Raw genomic sequence first — 15910 nt, forward strand, 5'->3', positions numbered from 1 at the left:
CCATCTTTCATCTCTGGGAAGTTTTCTAGGATTATTTCATTTAATAGGTTGTCCATTCCTTTGGTTTGAATCTCTATGCCGCCTTCTTCTATCCCAGTGACTCTCAAATTTGGTTTTTTTATGAGATCCCATATCTCTTGGATAGATTGCTTGTGAGATTTAAGCATTTTTTTCTGTGTTGACTATATTCTTTTCAAGTTGATAAACTTTGTCTTCATTATCTGACTTCTACTTGATCTAGTCTATTTGTAATATTCTCGTTAGAGTTTTTAATCTGGTTTATGGTTTCCTGCATTTCTAGGATTACTGTTTGGTGTTTTTTTTTAATCTCTATCTCCTGGTAAATCTCATTCTTTGCAGTTTGAATTTGTTTGTTTAATTCATTTTCAAAATATACTTTCATTGCTTGGACTTGTTGTCTCATGTCTTCTCTAATATTCCGTTCCATCTGAGTTAGGTATACCTTGATTTCTTTCCCTGTCCATGTTCCTGATGCTTCTAAGTTCTCCTGTAGATTTAAGTTGTCCTGCATTGTTTGTAATCATTTTTTCCCTTGTTTTTTCATGTTGTTCATGTTACTTTCCAGCTCTGTTTAACTGCTGTGTGACTGCTTTCTCCTATAAATTTGTTTTGGCTTTGTATATCTCTGTTGTCTCTCCTTTGTGGTGGGAGATTATGCCTAGAAATGTTGGGCTTTATTGTACTTTAAAGCTGATTCATTCAATTCATAAAAGGCTTCTGGGTTCTGTATACATATAGTGATTTATTGTTTGTTCTTAGGACTTTATGTTTAGGTTAGGTGCTATGATGGTATGAGGGTTAGTATGTCTTGGCTACTTTAGAAGATTGCTTTACTGAAGGGGGATACTAAGAGGTGATTGGATCCGGGTGTTGGTAGTAGCTAGGTATTTAGGAGCCCTATAGACAGCCTCGAGACATCCACCTATTTGCATTTAGACAATTACACATAATGGAAGACGTAATGCTTGGGATGAAAGTTGGGGGGTAGTGGAATGAAGGTGCTCTTAAAAAGAAAGAAGGAGAGAGAGATAGATAGATTAGAGGAGAATGAAAAGAACAATAAAACTTGAAACTGGAAAGAAAGAGAGAAAGAAGGAAAGGGGGAGAAAGGAACAGAGAGAGAAGAAGAAAAAAAATTGAAGTCTTAGAGATCCATTTTCTTCTCTCCCAGTAGGCAGAGCTGTGCCCTCCGAGCGGAGCTTCTGCCCTCTACCTGCCGATAGCAATCCTTGTAAGGCGTCTCCTGGGAGTCTCTCAGTCTTGTCAGTCCAGAGCCGTTTCACTTCTCTGGCCCTTCCCCCCCTTCCTCCTGTCAGCCAGCCAGCCATGTCCTGTTCACCAGAAGTGGTTCCCCAGAGATCTAGTTACACTTGCAGCCCCACTGTGTGTCCCATTTAAGCCCCAGTGCTGTGGTAAACTGGCGGCTAAGACCTTGGGAGTCGCCGCTGGTGATATGGGGGGTTGGGGGTCAGGAATCCCCTCTGCTTCCCTACAGACACGCCCCCTGAGAGATCCCTGAGGTTTCCTGGCTGCTTGTATCTGGATGGGGTGGGAGTCACACACCTGCTAAATTGGATTCTGCTGGGAAGGAATTCTGTCAGCTGAACTCCAATGATGTCACCTCTCTGCTATGGCGGGTCCCAGGCTCCTTGCCGGAGTGTCCGAAGGGAGGGGTGGGACTGGTCCCTCCCTGGTTGGCCTCAGCTCCTGGCTCACTGTTTCATGAAGGCTTGGCTAAAGACCTCTTCCTGCCAAGCTGCGTCTCAGAGGCTAGAGGGACCCAGTCACATTGGCTGCAGGTGGGCAGGCGGGCAGCCGCGCGCGGCGTGCAGACAGCAGCTGGTGGATCTGGACCTCTGTGTCTCATGGCAGGAATTCGCTCATCTGGGGCAAACTGTCACTTTAAAAAATCCTAGTAGTTCCCAGCCAGTCTCTCTTCAGTGGAATTTTGCTAGGAGATTCTCCCTTGGTAGAATCTAAGCGTTATCTATGCGTCTTTCTGACCCCATCACTGAGGGGGTATTGAAAGCACTGCCTCTCCGCCCGAAGCCATGTTGGATCCTCAAGTTATTGATTTTATTGCTGTATATCGTTTGCACTGGTTGTTGCTATTGTTTCCCCCTATTCTGTGATATGCTGGGAACTTACAGGGACACTAGAAGTTTACTAGGTAGAGACTCTGCTGGTGAACTAAATTCAGCCAAAAGACAGAGCACCTTGTCCCACATGCAAATTAGTGATACTCAAACTTCCATTGTACTTTAATAAAAAGAATAGAAGGGACAAAAACCCAAACTAATGACACAGCCAAAGTAAGAATTAAGTTGGTGAGTCCTCAGGTCCCACTCATGGACATCCACAGCTATAGCAAAAATAGAGTATTAACATAAAGGCTATGAATAGCATACCTACAAGGAGATCTCAATCTAGGACACTGTAGGACACATTGGCAAGTGAAGGCTGTGACCTAAAAAGACCCACACATATAAGTGGAAGAGAAATCCATCCGAATAGATGCATAAATCCCAACACAGGAATACAAGAAATGTGAAAAAACAACGAAGCATGATACCTCCTAAATTTCATAATTCAACAGCAAATAACCCCCCACACACATTGACTTGGATGAAATACCAAAGAACGAGTATATAAATGATAAATGAATTTAAAAAGAATGCAGGAAAACAATTGGATGAATTAAGAAAGTCAGTACAGGATATGAATGAGAAATTCAATAAGGAGATAGAGATATTGGAAAAGAACTAAGACAAAATCTTGAAAATGAAAAACACAATAACTTTTCTGTATACCAACAATTAATCTGCTAAGAAAGAAATCAGGAAAACAATTCCATTCACAATAGCCTCAAAAACTAGAATAAAATAAAATACCTAGGAATAAATCTAACCACAGAGGTGAAAGACTTCTACATGAAAACTATATAATATTGAAGAAAGAAATTGAAAAAGACCTCAGGAGATGGAAAGACCTCTCATGTTCATAGGCATAAGTATATTATCAAAATATACAGATTCAATGCAATTTCCATCAAAATACCAATTACTTTCTTCATAGAATTAGGAAAAAACAGTACTCATATTCATTTGGAAGAATAAAAGACCCAGAAGAGCCAAAGCAAATTTAAGTCAAAAAAGCAATGCTGGAGGCATCACAATACCTGACTTCAAATTATGCTACAGTTTTTTTTTTTTTTAACTACAGTTTCAAAAACTATCTGGTATTAGCCTAAAAACAGATCCACAGAACAATGGAATAGAATCTAGAAGGCACAGAGACAGACCCACATAGGTACAGTCATCTGATCCTTGACAAAGGTGCCAAAAGCATACATTGGAGAAAACACAACCTTTTAAATAAATGCTGCTGGGACAACTGTTTGTATGTAAAAAAAATGACACTAGACCCTATCTCTGACCCTGCACAAAATCAATTCAATATGGATCAAAGACCTTGGACTTTGACCAGGAACTATGCAACTACAGCTTTTAGGCAATGACTTTCTCAATAGGACCCCAGATGGATGCTCAGGAAATACTTCTAGGAGCTAATACATGGGATGACATCAAATTAAAAATCTTCTGCACAACAAAGGAAGAAATTTGGAATATGAAGAGAGAATCCACAGATGGGAGAAAATCTTTGCTAAGTACTCTTCTGTCAGAGGATTAATACCTAGAATATATAAGGAGCTCAACAAATGTAACAGTAGCAAAACAAACAATCCAATTCATAAACAAGAAAATGAATTAACAGATACTTCTCAAAAGAAGAAATACGAATGGCCACAAATGTCTGAAAAAATGTTCAACATCATTAGCAATTAGAAAAATGAAATCTCAAACTACACTGAGATTTCATCTCATACCAGTTGGAGTGGCAGTCATGGAGAGTACCAACAATAATAAATGAAAAACCCATTAAGCTGCCATTGCACTGGTGAAATGTGAAGCTGTCAGCACTAGGCCAGGCTGAGTAGTGGTGGCTGGAGGTCAAGCATGCATTTCAGGAAAGTTCCATAGAATGTTATTATCAGCTCCAACCTGATAGTTGGGCTAGCCATGGAAAACCTCATTGGATCCTCAATGTATCTGACCATAACTGGCATTCTCAAGAACTCTTCCTATCAAAAAAGTATCAGGAATGAAAATCTAATTCATGTTCCTACCACTTCAAGAAGTTCCTGGACAAGCCAATAACATCTAGCCTAGCAGATCCAGTAGTTTCTTTTCATCATCAAGCAGATACTGAATTCACCAACACAGAATATGTTACAAATTGTCTTTTTACCGATGTTTTTCATAGTATGTGTATTACCCATTAATGAGTCATGAAATCAATTCTGTGCGTAACTGAATATTTTTAAAAGAAAATAAAAATACTAGAATGTTTTGTGTAGATACTTTGTCTAAATTATGCACATCTCTAGGAATACTGAAGTCCAATTCAATATGTGAGAAAGGTATTTGATAGAAGGGATATGAATGGGTAGAGTGTATATTGACTAAGGAATGGCTTTCAGTCATTTGCTTATGGGTACTACCTGATGTCCATCATGGCAAGGTTAATGTGCAGTCTGGCTTTATATTACCATGACTTCCAACTAGATGTGAAATGTGAGATTCATTTTCAAATTTTGAGTACATTTTTTGGAAAGATGTTATCTTTAGGCTATGTATTTTTTCCTTTGTTTGTTGTTGTTGAATTACTAGCAATTATATCATTTTAATCAAACTAGAACAAATTACTGTTAAAATGCATCATTTATTTATTATAAGAAAGAGGAGTAATGAGATGAAATATAAAGAAGCATTTTCTGCATCTGGAAGTGTGAACGTTGATGATATTTAGAAAAATATTGACTGTAATCTTCCAAATTTAACTTTATTTGAGTCACATTTCAAAAAAAAGTAAGTACAAGGTGTGATTGTGAAAATTATTTAAAATATGGTTTTTTTTTTAAAGAGAGTGTGAGAGAGGAGAGAGAGTGAGAGAATTTTTTTTTTAAAGAGAGAGTGAGAGAGGAGAGAGAGAGAGAGAAGAGAATTTTTAATATTTATTTTTTAGTTCTCGGCGGACACAACATCTTTGTTGGTATGTGGTGCTGAGGATCGAACCCGGGCCGCACGCATGCCAGGCGAGCGTGCTACCGCTTGAGCCACTTCCCCAGCCCCTTAAAATATGGTTTTATCAAATGTGAAAAACATTTGAAAATGATAGCCCTCATTGTGTTGTTTGTAATAATTTTATTGTAAATGAAAACATAAAACCTTTAAAATTAAAGAGACACTTAGAAACTCAGCATGCTGAACTTATTGATAAGCCTCTTGAATGTTTTCAAAGAAAGAAAAAAGACATAAAGTTATCAACACAATTTCTTCTTTGTCCTCCTGCTGTTAGTGAGAAAGACTTACACTCATAATATTTAGTTGCATTTCATGTGGCAAAAGAGAAAATAGCTCATACAGCTGCTGAAATAATTATCCTTTCAGATAATTGGATATAGTATGTACAATATTTGATAAGTCAGACAATAAATTAAAAACTATACCTAGTGACAACACAATATCTCTCCACATTGTACTATTGCAGAACATTTAGAATCAACACTTCTTATGCAGTTGTGATCTGGTGTAGATTTTGCAGTCCAGCTGGATGAAAGTATTGATATAGGAAGCTGCACAATTTATACAGCTTTTAGTTTAGCCAAGTATGCATGGCAGGATGATTGCATGAATGATTTTTTGTGCTTTTTAAATTTAACCTCTCATTTAAGTGAATTAGATATTTTTACAGGATTGCAAAAGTGCACTGTTGTTCAATATAAACTAAACTGGAAGAAGTGTACAAGAATTACAAGTGGTGGAACAGCAAACATAACTGGAAAACACAGCAGAGTAATTAAAAACTTGTTGAAAGTTACTACTAATGGTGCTGCATGGAATTATTGTTCTATATATTGTGAAGCTTTAGCATCCAGAGAAATTCCAAAGAATCTCATGGAAGTATTGAAAAATGCAGTAAATGTTATTCTCTAAAGATAGCTCCCTGAATAGCTGACTTCTTGGAAGACTTTATTCAGAAATTGAAACCAATCACACCCACTTACTGTATCATACTAAAATTCATTAGTTGTCTCAAGGGAAAAATCTAACCAGAGTTTATAAACTCAAGAATGAGATTCACAGTTTTCTCATTGAAAAAAAATCTCATTTAGCCAATATGTTTGAAGATTATTTTTGTGTAATGAAATTGGCATATTTAACTGATATTTTGGCATTTTAATGAACTGTGTTTAAAACTACAGGGGAACCGTGATATTTTCCAACATGTTGAATGTATCCAAGCATTCCAAAAGAGATTGTTATCATGAAAAGCAAGGCTTAAAATTAATCGTCCTAACTAATACATGTTCCCAAGGTTTTTACAACATATTGAAGAGAATATTATTAAGAAAACAATTTGAAGGAAATGAAATTATATGTATTGGTGCATCTCACTTTTCTATCTTAAAATTTAAGCCATTTCTTTCCAGAAGAGAAATTTTAGATATTAAGGGGAAACAGTTTGCTTTTCCATTTTCTTTTCAATACTCTAAATCAATAATTGAATTAAACTTAGTACCTGAAGAAGAAGATGAATTATTGAAGCTTCCTTCTTCATATACATACAAGAATGATTATAGTACTCTAAGTTTGTCAGCATTTTGGATTAATATAGAGGAAGACTTTCCTTTACTAAGTAGATAGAGTATCCTATTATTACGACCATTCATAACAGCTAGCTGCAGGTATTCAGTAGCATTATCTTCCTGTGCTCTAGACCAGAATGAGCTGCTGAGCAGACAAGCACACTCCTCATGTTATATCAAATCTTACCTAGCTTTTGATTTTGTATTATTTTAAATATTTTAATATTAAAATATTTAATATTTTGTAATATTTTTAATTGTATTTAATGTTAGTGGAACATTGCATGTGATAATTTTGTTATGCTTCATGTTATGCTTTAATATTAATTAAATGAATTATTTTATTTTTAGTGAACAACAACAACAAAAAAGAATATAAACCAAAAGAAATTCTGGAGAGGATGTGGAAAAATGTAACACTTTTTCACTGTTGTAGATATGGAAATCAGAGTGGAGAATCTTCAAAATACTAGTCATGAAATCACCATATGACCCAGTACACCACTCCTCAGTATTTCTCCTAAAGAATCATAAATCATTGTACTACAGTGATACACACATAGCATGTTTATAGTATAGCCAAAGTATGCATCCAGCCTACCTGTACTTCAACTGATGAATGGATAAAGAGAATGTGGTATATATACACAATGGAGTTTTATGCAGCGATAAAGAAAAATGAAATTATGTCATTTGCAGGAAAATGGGTGAAACCATTATATTAAATGAAATAACCAATCTTGGAAGGTCAAAGGTCATTCATATGTTTTCTCTCATACGTGGAAACAAGAGAGAAGAATGGAAAAGGAAGTTTGAGGGCTGGAATTTAATGGAATTAAAGGGAAATCATTAGCAGGTGGGAGAAGGTGATGAAGGGGAACAGGTTGGGGAGTAATATTGACCAAATTATACTGTTATATTTTGTATATGTATGGATATGAGACAACAAATCCCATCATTTTGTACAATTATAATGCATCAATAAAAATGTGGAAAATGAAAAAATAAATTGATTTAAAAATTAAAATAGAAAACTTTGTGACCTACTGGTGACATACAATTTCTTCAGGTAAAGAGACTGAGGGGTAATCATTAACTAATCAAGCAGCATGTCAATCCAAGCGATTCCTCTACACATCTCTCCTTGTTCATGAAGCTGCTCTGACTTGTGTTGATCTTTCTCCCCTCCTGGTCTTGGGGCTGAGGATGCTGAAGTTCAGGTTTCTACAGAGAACTGTGGTAGTCCAATTAATTACGCACTCATGTCGATGTTACTTGTGACTCTGAAGGTTGGTAAGCTTTTTATCTATGGGAAAGGTTTTGCTTTGAAATTTCTTGATTCTGATTTTAGTTTATAAAATACCATTTGATCTGTGGGCAGCTATTGCTTGTTTGGAATCATTAAATAATTATTAAAAAGACCCAGGATGGGGCAGATGAGGGAGGTCAAAGAAAATAACAATGACTGTTTTTATAAAGGAAAGGAATTAACTTAGGATATTTGATGAATTCGATCATCTTAAATACTATCAAATTAATATTAAATATTTTTCTCTTGAGCTGTTTCAAATCATATCATAATTGAGGTTTTAATTGCAAAATGTACAGAAAATAAAGTCAAAAATGAGTCTCATAGAAAGCATAAAAAGCGAATAAAAAATGAATTCTATCACTGCTTTGTGCTCTATAGGCTGTAAGAAGGCTCAGGCAGAGTGGAAATGACTGAAGGACATTCCTTAATTCTCAGTAGTTCAGGATTCAAATGTGACATTCAGTTTTGAAACACTTTGTTGCTATCTCCCTGCTGTACTGACTAAAACAACTTAGGTTCAAGCAAAAGCACTGCGTTCATTCAAACTCGGGCTCTGACTCTTCTTCAGTACATGGTACTTGCTTCTTCTTGATGTTTATCAGTAAAATGAAAGTGTTGAACTGAGGCTGAGGAAAGCCACACCAGCCCTCCCAAGCACCAGCCAGCAGGCCTTACAACTTTATTCTAAGCTGCTCATACCAATCAACCAAGAACATAGCATCCAATCCACAGCAGCAGCAGCAACATAGAACTTTAGCCCAAAAACTTCACAAAGGGGCAAGAGTTCCTGGCTGCAGCCCAAACAGTGCTGATAAGGGGAGGTCACAAAATTGAGGTTGTTGAGGGGGGATGTGTGCTTTCTGATCTGAAATAGGCCAACAATTCCCAGCTGGTACACAGGGAGAGGCTGGCACAGGTCCCACAGAAAGCAAGAGGTGAGGAGGGACTGTCCTGTTAGTGGCAGCGGAGTTCTGTTCTGGACTGGAAACCATCAAGAGTGAGGGTGTTCAGGGCAGGCCTTGAACCTTTGCCCAACATCATGGGTTTTAGAATAGGGGAAACTATGGTGGTTGTGAAGGCCCTGGGAGGATGGATGCTGATGAGGCAACTTGGGGTTACCATGGGCTGATGGTTCTTGGCCCCGGTGAGGCTGTGGGCCTGGGCTGTCCCATGTGGTCAGTCACTGCCACCTGGGGGAGATAGCTTGTCCTTCACTTTGGTGGGGCAGAGCAGAGGAGGGGTTGAGAGGACCTTAGTGTAGCCCCTGTGGATGCTGGCAGCTATATCCTACAGGTACTGCCTCCCTCTGCCATTCCCCTTCTGGAGGTGATTGAGCCCCATGGCAAGCTGGGGCCAGAATTACTTTATAAAGGTGAAACTAGGGCCAGGGGCTGGCTTGGTGGTAGGGTGCTTGCCTGGCATGCATGAGGCCCTGGGTTCCATTCCTGGTTCCTCTTCCTTCAACAAGCTGGAATCATCTTGGGCAAACTGGAGGAAGAATGTGGCTTGCATTTTCCTTCCCAAGGCAGGTGTCAGATGCAGGTCCAGGTCACTCCCTGAATCTCCCTGGCCTTGCTCTTGTTTCCATCTCCCCCTTCTGCAAGCCTCCTTTTCTCCCCAGGCCTCACCAGTGGGCTGGGCTCCCCCATCTCTTACTAAGCAGTCACCAGCAACTTTGGGCATTGAGTGATTGTGTCCTTCCTTCTCTCCTCTTTCAGGGAGTACCCAGCCCAAGGACCCTTTTCCCCTAGCCAGGTGCTTTGCCCACATTGGACCCTTTCTCATTCTCCCTGTCACAGTCCACCTGGCCTTCTGACTACCCCATGTCAGCTCTGACTGTGTCTGCAGCACGGTGGGGGTGGGGGGTCATGCCTGCCTTTAGGGTAGTATCTGAGCACCCTGATCTGTGCTTAGTATTGAAAATTCCAAGCACATGCAGGTGTGCCTGCATAGTAGTGCACAAGCATGATAGTGCCTAAGTTAATTCCCAATAGTGGAGGAAGGAGGACTGAGGCTCTGCCCCGACAAGTTGGTCTTGGGGCCAAGCCCAGACCTCACAGATTGTCCTTGAGTAGTGGCCAAATAGAGGGAAGCATTGCCCAGCCAGTATGTGGGTGGGGTGGAAGACAAAGCAGGGGGCCCTCAGAGAGCACTTGGGCTTTCTGACCCCTTTTTGGTAAAGGAAGGCTGGTGGTTTGAACACAACTCTTGATGGGCCTCAATGGCTTTGACTATGTCCCTAAAGTGGGCATGGGGAGGAGAGAGGCAGCCCACAGTTGAAGGGGTGTCCTGCTTAGCAGACCACAGAGTTTGCTGCTGTGCATGGCTCTGTGTCCCTGGGGTTGTTGGGGTGCCCGGTGTCAGTGCTTGTTCCCCACCTCATAGGGGAGGCTGTGAGGCCCTCTAGCCAGGACCCTGGCCCCTGAGTGATGCCTACCCCCAGGTGTGCTAGTGCTGCTGTCACTGGACTATCTAACCTCACTCTTCTACTGCATCCCCAAGACTGTGCTGGCCACCATTATCATCATGGATGTGGCCCCACTCTTTGATACCAAGATCTTCATGACACTATAGTGTTAAGAGTATATAATGGGCCAGATGATGGTGGCCAAACCTATCATCCCAGCCACTTAGAAGGCTCATTCAGGAGATGGCAAGTGGGAGAGCAGCTGGGCAAATTTAGCAAATCTTCTGCCGCAGTCTGGCTGGGCACAAAATCACGAGCCACTCAAGCAGGAACAAACTTTATTTTTTAAACTGCCGCCAATACCCCATACATGCCTGGGAAGAACCCGATCCACACACGCGGTGTTCTCCCGGAACCCCAGAACAAGTTCCTCCCCCAGAATTCCCTTCCCCAACCAATGGGAACTCTCCAGGAGTCCCGTAGCAGGCCAAGGTGAACAGCAGGAGTCCAATATCCATATGAATGCAAATCTTAACATAATCATATCATCTCAATGGCTAGCTGGCATCACCTTTCAACCAAAAATGCCATGCATCATATTACTTGGCTGTGGCTCTTAGCAATCTTCTGTCAAAATAGAAAGGGCTAGCGTGTGGCTCAGGAAGAGCCCTTGCCTAGCCTGTGTGAGGCCCTGGGGTGCAATCTCCAGTGCTAAAAAAAAAATGCATGTGAGGACATACTTAACCCCTCATCCCTACAAATATGTTATGTTTTACTTACTGAAGAAGTGTAAAAACTTATGCAGATTATGAGGCTTCCTTCCCATGGCCCCAGGGAGTCACCAAATGAAAAGAGTAGTTATTTTATTGTGTTCTAGGGCTTTCACATACCTTTATGTATCATCTTTAGAGTAGATTTGGAATGCATTAATGCACCTGTGTGCAATATATTGGTCTTCTGAGGGACACTGAGGCTCAGGGAGGTGGAAAATTTCTGAGTCACATATATTGGGGGGACTCTGGGGCTGCACTTTACCTTCAGGACACCTCCTCAGAGAAGAAGACCTGCAAGTCTGGGGGTTTGTGGTCCCCACAGACTCCTCTACTGGGCCTTTGATGTCCCCTTGACAGGCCTGCTGCTCCCCTCCCTCTGAGGTCCCTTGAGGGAAGGCCCAGGCGGGTCTTGCCTGAACCTCAGGCACAGGGAGGTTTTCCTCTGTCCAATGCCTGTGTACCAGCTGTGGCCTGTGGCTTCTGCCCCCAAGGCTCCAGATCGGAGGCCTCTGGGGCTGCTGTGGGTCCATGACCACCATTGCTCCACATGTGAGGATCAGAGGCTGTCCTGCTGAATGTAGGGTACATTAGGCTCAGTTGGTAGCAGAGCCTGGGAGCAGAGGCACCTCTCAGCAGACTGCTCTCCTGGGACTGGACCTGCTACCGCTCTGCATCATGTTCCTGCTGTGCTTTTGGGAGGTCCAGTACAGCGTCCTGGCTGGCACTCTGGTGTCCTCACTCATCCTCCTGCACTCCATAGTCAGGCCCAAGAGCCAGGTGTGGGCCAGGGATGAGCACTCAATGGTGGGACTCCTCAGCCAGGCTGTCCTGGTGTCTGAGTTAATGGAGCAACTGCGGTCACTGCTGAAGGTGACATCCTCTTGTTGTGCACCACTGCAGTCTCCACAGTGCCTGGCCTCCTGCCAGTACCCCTGCTGTTCCTCCAGTGCAACATCCTAGGTCCCAGCGCTGCCTACTGACTTAGGCTTCCAGCTTGGGACAAGCAAGGCCTGGCAGAGGCTGTGTCCAACCTGCCTCCAGGACTCAATCCCTTCCCTCTGCCTTCCCAGGTGCTAAAGGAGCCAGTTATTGTCCTGGATCTGGCCAGTGACCTGCACTTCCCTGCCATTGAGGCCCTATGGGAGGCAATATTAAACAGGCCTTCAAATGTATATGTCTAGGCTGAGGTCACTTTAAGCCCCGGATTCCCTCATTTCCACTGTCTTCTGTTCCCCTGCCCTGGCTTTCAGGGCCCAAGACCCAGACCCAGCCATCAGGGAGATGCTTTTCCACTCCTACATTCATGAGGTTGACACACAGAAGGTCCCCAGTAGGCATTGGGCCCCATACCACCCTGCTGTCTGCTTCAACAAGGACTATAGTGCTCCAAGTATGGCTTTCCCTGCCCACCAGGGGCATGTGAGTCCTGCCACCCTGACAACTTCACTGGGGTGACAGAGTGTCCTGCCCCCCCCCAGGATCCCCACAGCATTGCGTTGTCCTTGAATACACCCACATCTCCAGCATCGACTACACCATGGTGCTGGGGCTCAGCAACCTCCTGGAGGACTTCCACAGGCAGGGTGCTGCCCTGGTCCTAGTGGGCCTACAGGTAGGCATGGTCTGACCCCTGCCTCTGACCTGGGTTCCCAACCTGCTTGACCTTCACCTTCCACCAGTCCTCCAGAACACACTCCCCCTGCTGTCAGTTCTCTTTGGAGGCTGTTCATGTAGAGATCCCTCCCCTGACAGCAGCCCCCCTGGGCAGGCTGCCCTCCCTCCACTTACCTGTATGGAGGTGAAATGACCTTTTCCAGATGCTCAGGCTTTTCCAGTTAGGCTGCCCACCCTGCATGTTGGGCAGGAGGACCTGTGCCCTGGACTGGAGCACATCTGTCCACAGGTGCTGGTGCTCCACCCTCAACTGGCTGCTGACCTAAAGGGCTTCCAGTACTTCTCCATCCTGAGGCAACAGGTGAATGCAGGGGACATTCTCCAGTGAGCTGGATGGTCCAGTGTGTCTGCACCCTTAGGGATCAAGACAGGACAGGACATGATTCAGAGAGCCAGAAACTCTGGGAAAGAAGAAGGCCATAGGGGTGTGAGTGGAACCCAAGGCCCCCCTTTTCTGCAGATATTTTAAGTATTTGTGTTTCAGGTAATGTTTGAATACAGAGAAATACTTTAAATGTCCCTCCTGTGCATCCACCAATCTAAATAACACTTCAAACATTCTGGAAAGTTTCCTCAGGCCCTCGCCCTTAGAAAAAAACACTGATCTAGCCAGCATGGCAGGCACACCTATAATCCCAGCAACTCAGGAGGCTGAGACAGGAGGATTGCAAGGTTAAGGACAGACTCAACAAATTAGAGAGATCCTGTCTCAAAATAAAATGTGAAAAAAGGCTGGGGACATGGCTCAGGGGTAGAGCACTTGACAGCATGTTCAACATCCTAGGTTCCAGCACTGCAAAAAAAGAAAAATAAAGATTGTTTTTTTTTTTCAACTCCCCAGGCTCAGTGAATCCTCTGTGAGATTCCTCAGGGTTGTTAGTAGAAGCAGCTCAAATGCTGAGGCCCAGAGGATAAGGGAGCCTGGCACAGCTGCAGGAAGCCAGCAGTACCCAGCAGGGAGATGGACCATACAGGAGGATGACCTGCTCAGAGACTGGGCAGAGCCCTCCAGAGTCAGGGATGCTGACCCAGATGGCTTAGACCCTAAGGGAGCCAACCTTACTTTTGCTTTTCTAGAGCTTGAAAAACTTGTGTCTTTTGCAGATAAATGACTGCAGCAAGACCCAGGAACCCAGCCCTACAACAGCTGGGAAGACCTCATCCCAGAACACAAGAGCACCCTGCTAAAGGTTTGATCAGGCCCTCAGTGGGTGTCTGGGGTTGATGGTTCTCCCAGAAGTTCCCTGTCCCTGTGATTTGATGCCCAAAGGCATCTGATAGACACGCTGGTCTGATGGGGCAGAGAAAGGGCTGCCAGGTGACCCCAGAAGAAGAGTGGGATGCTGGTGTTCTTTGGGATAACTGGAAAAATCTCTTGTCTGTCCCCTGGATATGGACTTTTGGGGAATGTGGCTTGGAAAGAGCCTACCAGATTGACAGATCAAGTGACAGAGGAAGGAATAGGGTTTTGTAGCTGAGTGAGAGAGGCATGCTGTACTCAGCACCTGCCTGGGTATGTGCTAAACTCCAGCCAAGGAGGAACCCCAGAGGTGTCAGATCTTGATGCAGCATCTGTGCTGTGGCTGGGGAGAATACCAAATGTGTGTCAAATGACTTCAAGTCTGTTCAAAAATAATTGTTTTTAAATTCAGCCGATGCAGAGTGTGGCAATGCAACAGGGGGCCCATTAATGTCGTCTGGCACCTCTGACTGAGCCTCCCTGAACAGTGGAGCTCTTTATGCACTAACCCAGGTGCTGGGACAACAGCCAGGGACCTGGAGGCAGTGGTGATAAGTGGGAGTGATCAGTCTGAAAGGTTACACTGGTGAGGCTAGACTTAGACCTTTAGATTTTTCATTTTTTTACGATAGGGAAGATTCAGCCATCACTGGAGTATTTTATTTTATTTTATTTTTTATTTTTTTACTTTTTATTTTATTTTTTTTTATTGTTGGTCGTACAAAACATTACATAGTTCTTAATATATCATATTTCACAGTTTGATTCAAGTGGGTTATGAACTCCCATTTTTACCCCAAATACAGATTGCTGTATCACATCAGTTACACTTCCATTGATTTACATATTGCCATTCTAGTGTCTGATGTATTCTGCTTTCTATCCTATTCTCTACTATCCCCCCTCCCCTCCCCTCCCCTTTTCTCTCTCTACCCCCTCTACTGTAAATCATTTCTTCCACTTGTATTATTCTTCTCTTACCCCTCCTTTCCTCTTATATGTAATTTTGTATAACCCTGAGGATCACCTTCCATTTCCATGCGATTTCCCTTCTCACTCCCTTTCCCTCCCACCTCTTGTCCCTGTTTAATGTTAATCTTCTTCTCAAGCTCTTCGTCCCTACCCTGTCCTTGGTTACTCCCCTTATATCAAAGAAGTCATTTGGCATTTGTTTTTTAAGGATTGGCTAGCTTCACTTAGCATAATCTGCTCTAATGCCATCCATTTCCCTCCAAATTCTATGATTTTGTCATTTTTTAATGCAGAGTAATACTCCATTGTGTATAAATGCCACATATTTTTATCCATTCATCTATTGAAGGGCATCTAGGTTGGTTCCACAATCTTGCTATCGTGAATTGTGCTGCTATGAACATCGATGTAGCAGTGTCCCTGTAGCATGCTCTTATTAGGTCTTTAGGGAATAGACCGAGAAGGGGAATAGCTGGGTCAAATGGTGGTTCCATTCCCAGCTTTCCAAGAAATCTCCATACTGCTTTCCAAATTGGCTGCACCAATTTGCAGTCCCACCAACAATGAACAAGTGTACCCTTTTCCCCGTATCCTCTCCAGCACTTGTTGTTGTTGGACTTCATAATGGCTGCCAATCTTACTGGAGTGAGATGGTATCTTAGGGTGGTTTTGATTTGCATTTCTCTGACTGCTAGCGATGGTGAGCATTTTTCATGTACTTATTGATTGATTGTGTGTCCTCCTCTGAGAAGTGTCTGTTCAGGTCCTTGGCCCATTTGTTGATTGGGTTATTTGTTATCTT

The 15910-nt window shown here is 42.6% G+C and overlaps 1 protein-coding gene across 1 annotated transcript in view; it reads left to right on the forward strand.

Annotated features, from left to right (window-relative positions):
• Nucleotides 1–11897: 11897 nt before the first annotated feature.
• The window catches only part of LOC308631406 (E3 ubiquitin-protein ligase RNF213-like), a gene marked incomplete at both ends in the record, with an annotated part of 277493 nt that continues 273480 nt past the window's right edge, over nucleotides 11898–15910 (forward strand). The window contains 5 exon segments of the mRNA XM_081262610.1: nucleotides 11898–12092; nucleotides 12293–12381; nucleotides 12473–12612; nucleotides 12701–12834; nucleotides 13087–13220. Of these exon segments, the coding sequence (XP_081118736.1) occupies nucleotides 11898–12092; nucleotides 12293–12381; nucleotides 12473–12612; nucleotides 12701–12834; nucleotides 13087–13220 (692 nt within the window).

Source organism: Spermophilus citellus, assembly GCF_964194105.1.
Source record: "Spermophilus citellus genome assembly, chromosome: 12".
Lineage (NCBI taxonomy): Eukaryota > Metazoa > Chordata > Mammalia > Rodentia > Sciuridae > Spermophilus > Spermophilus citellus.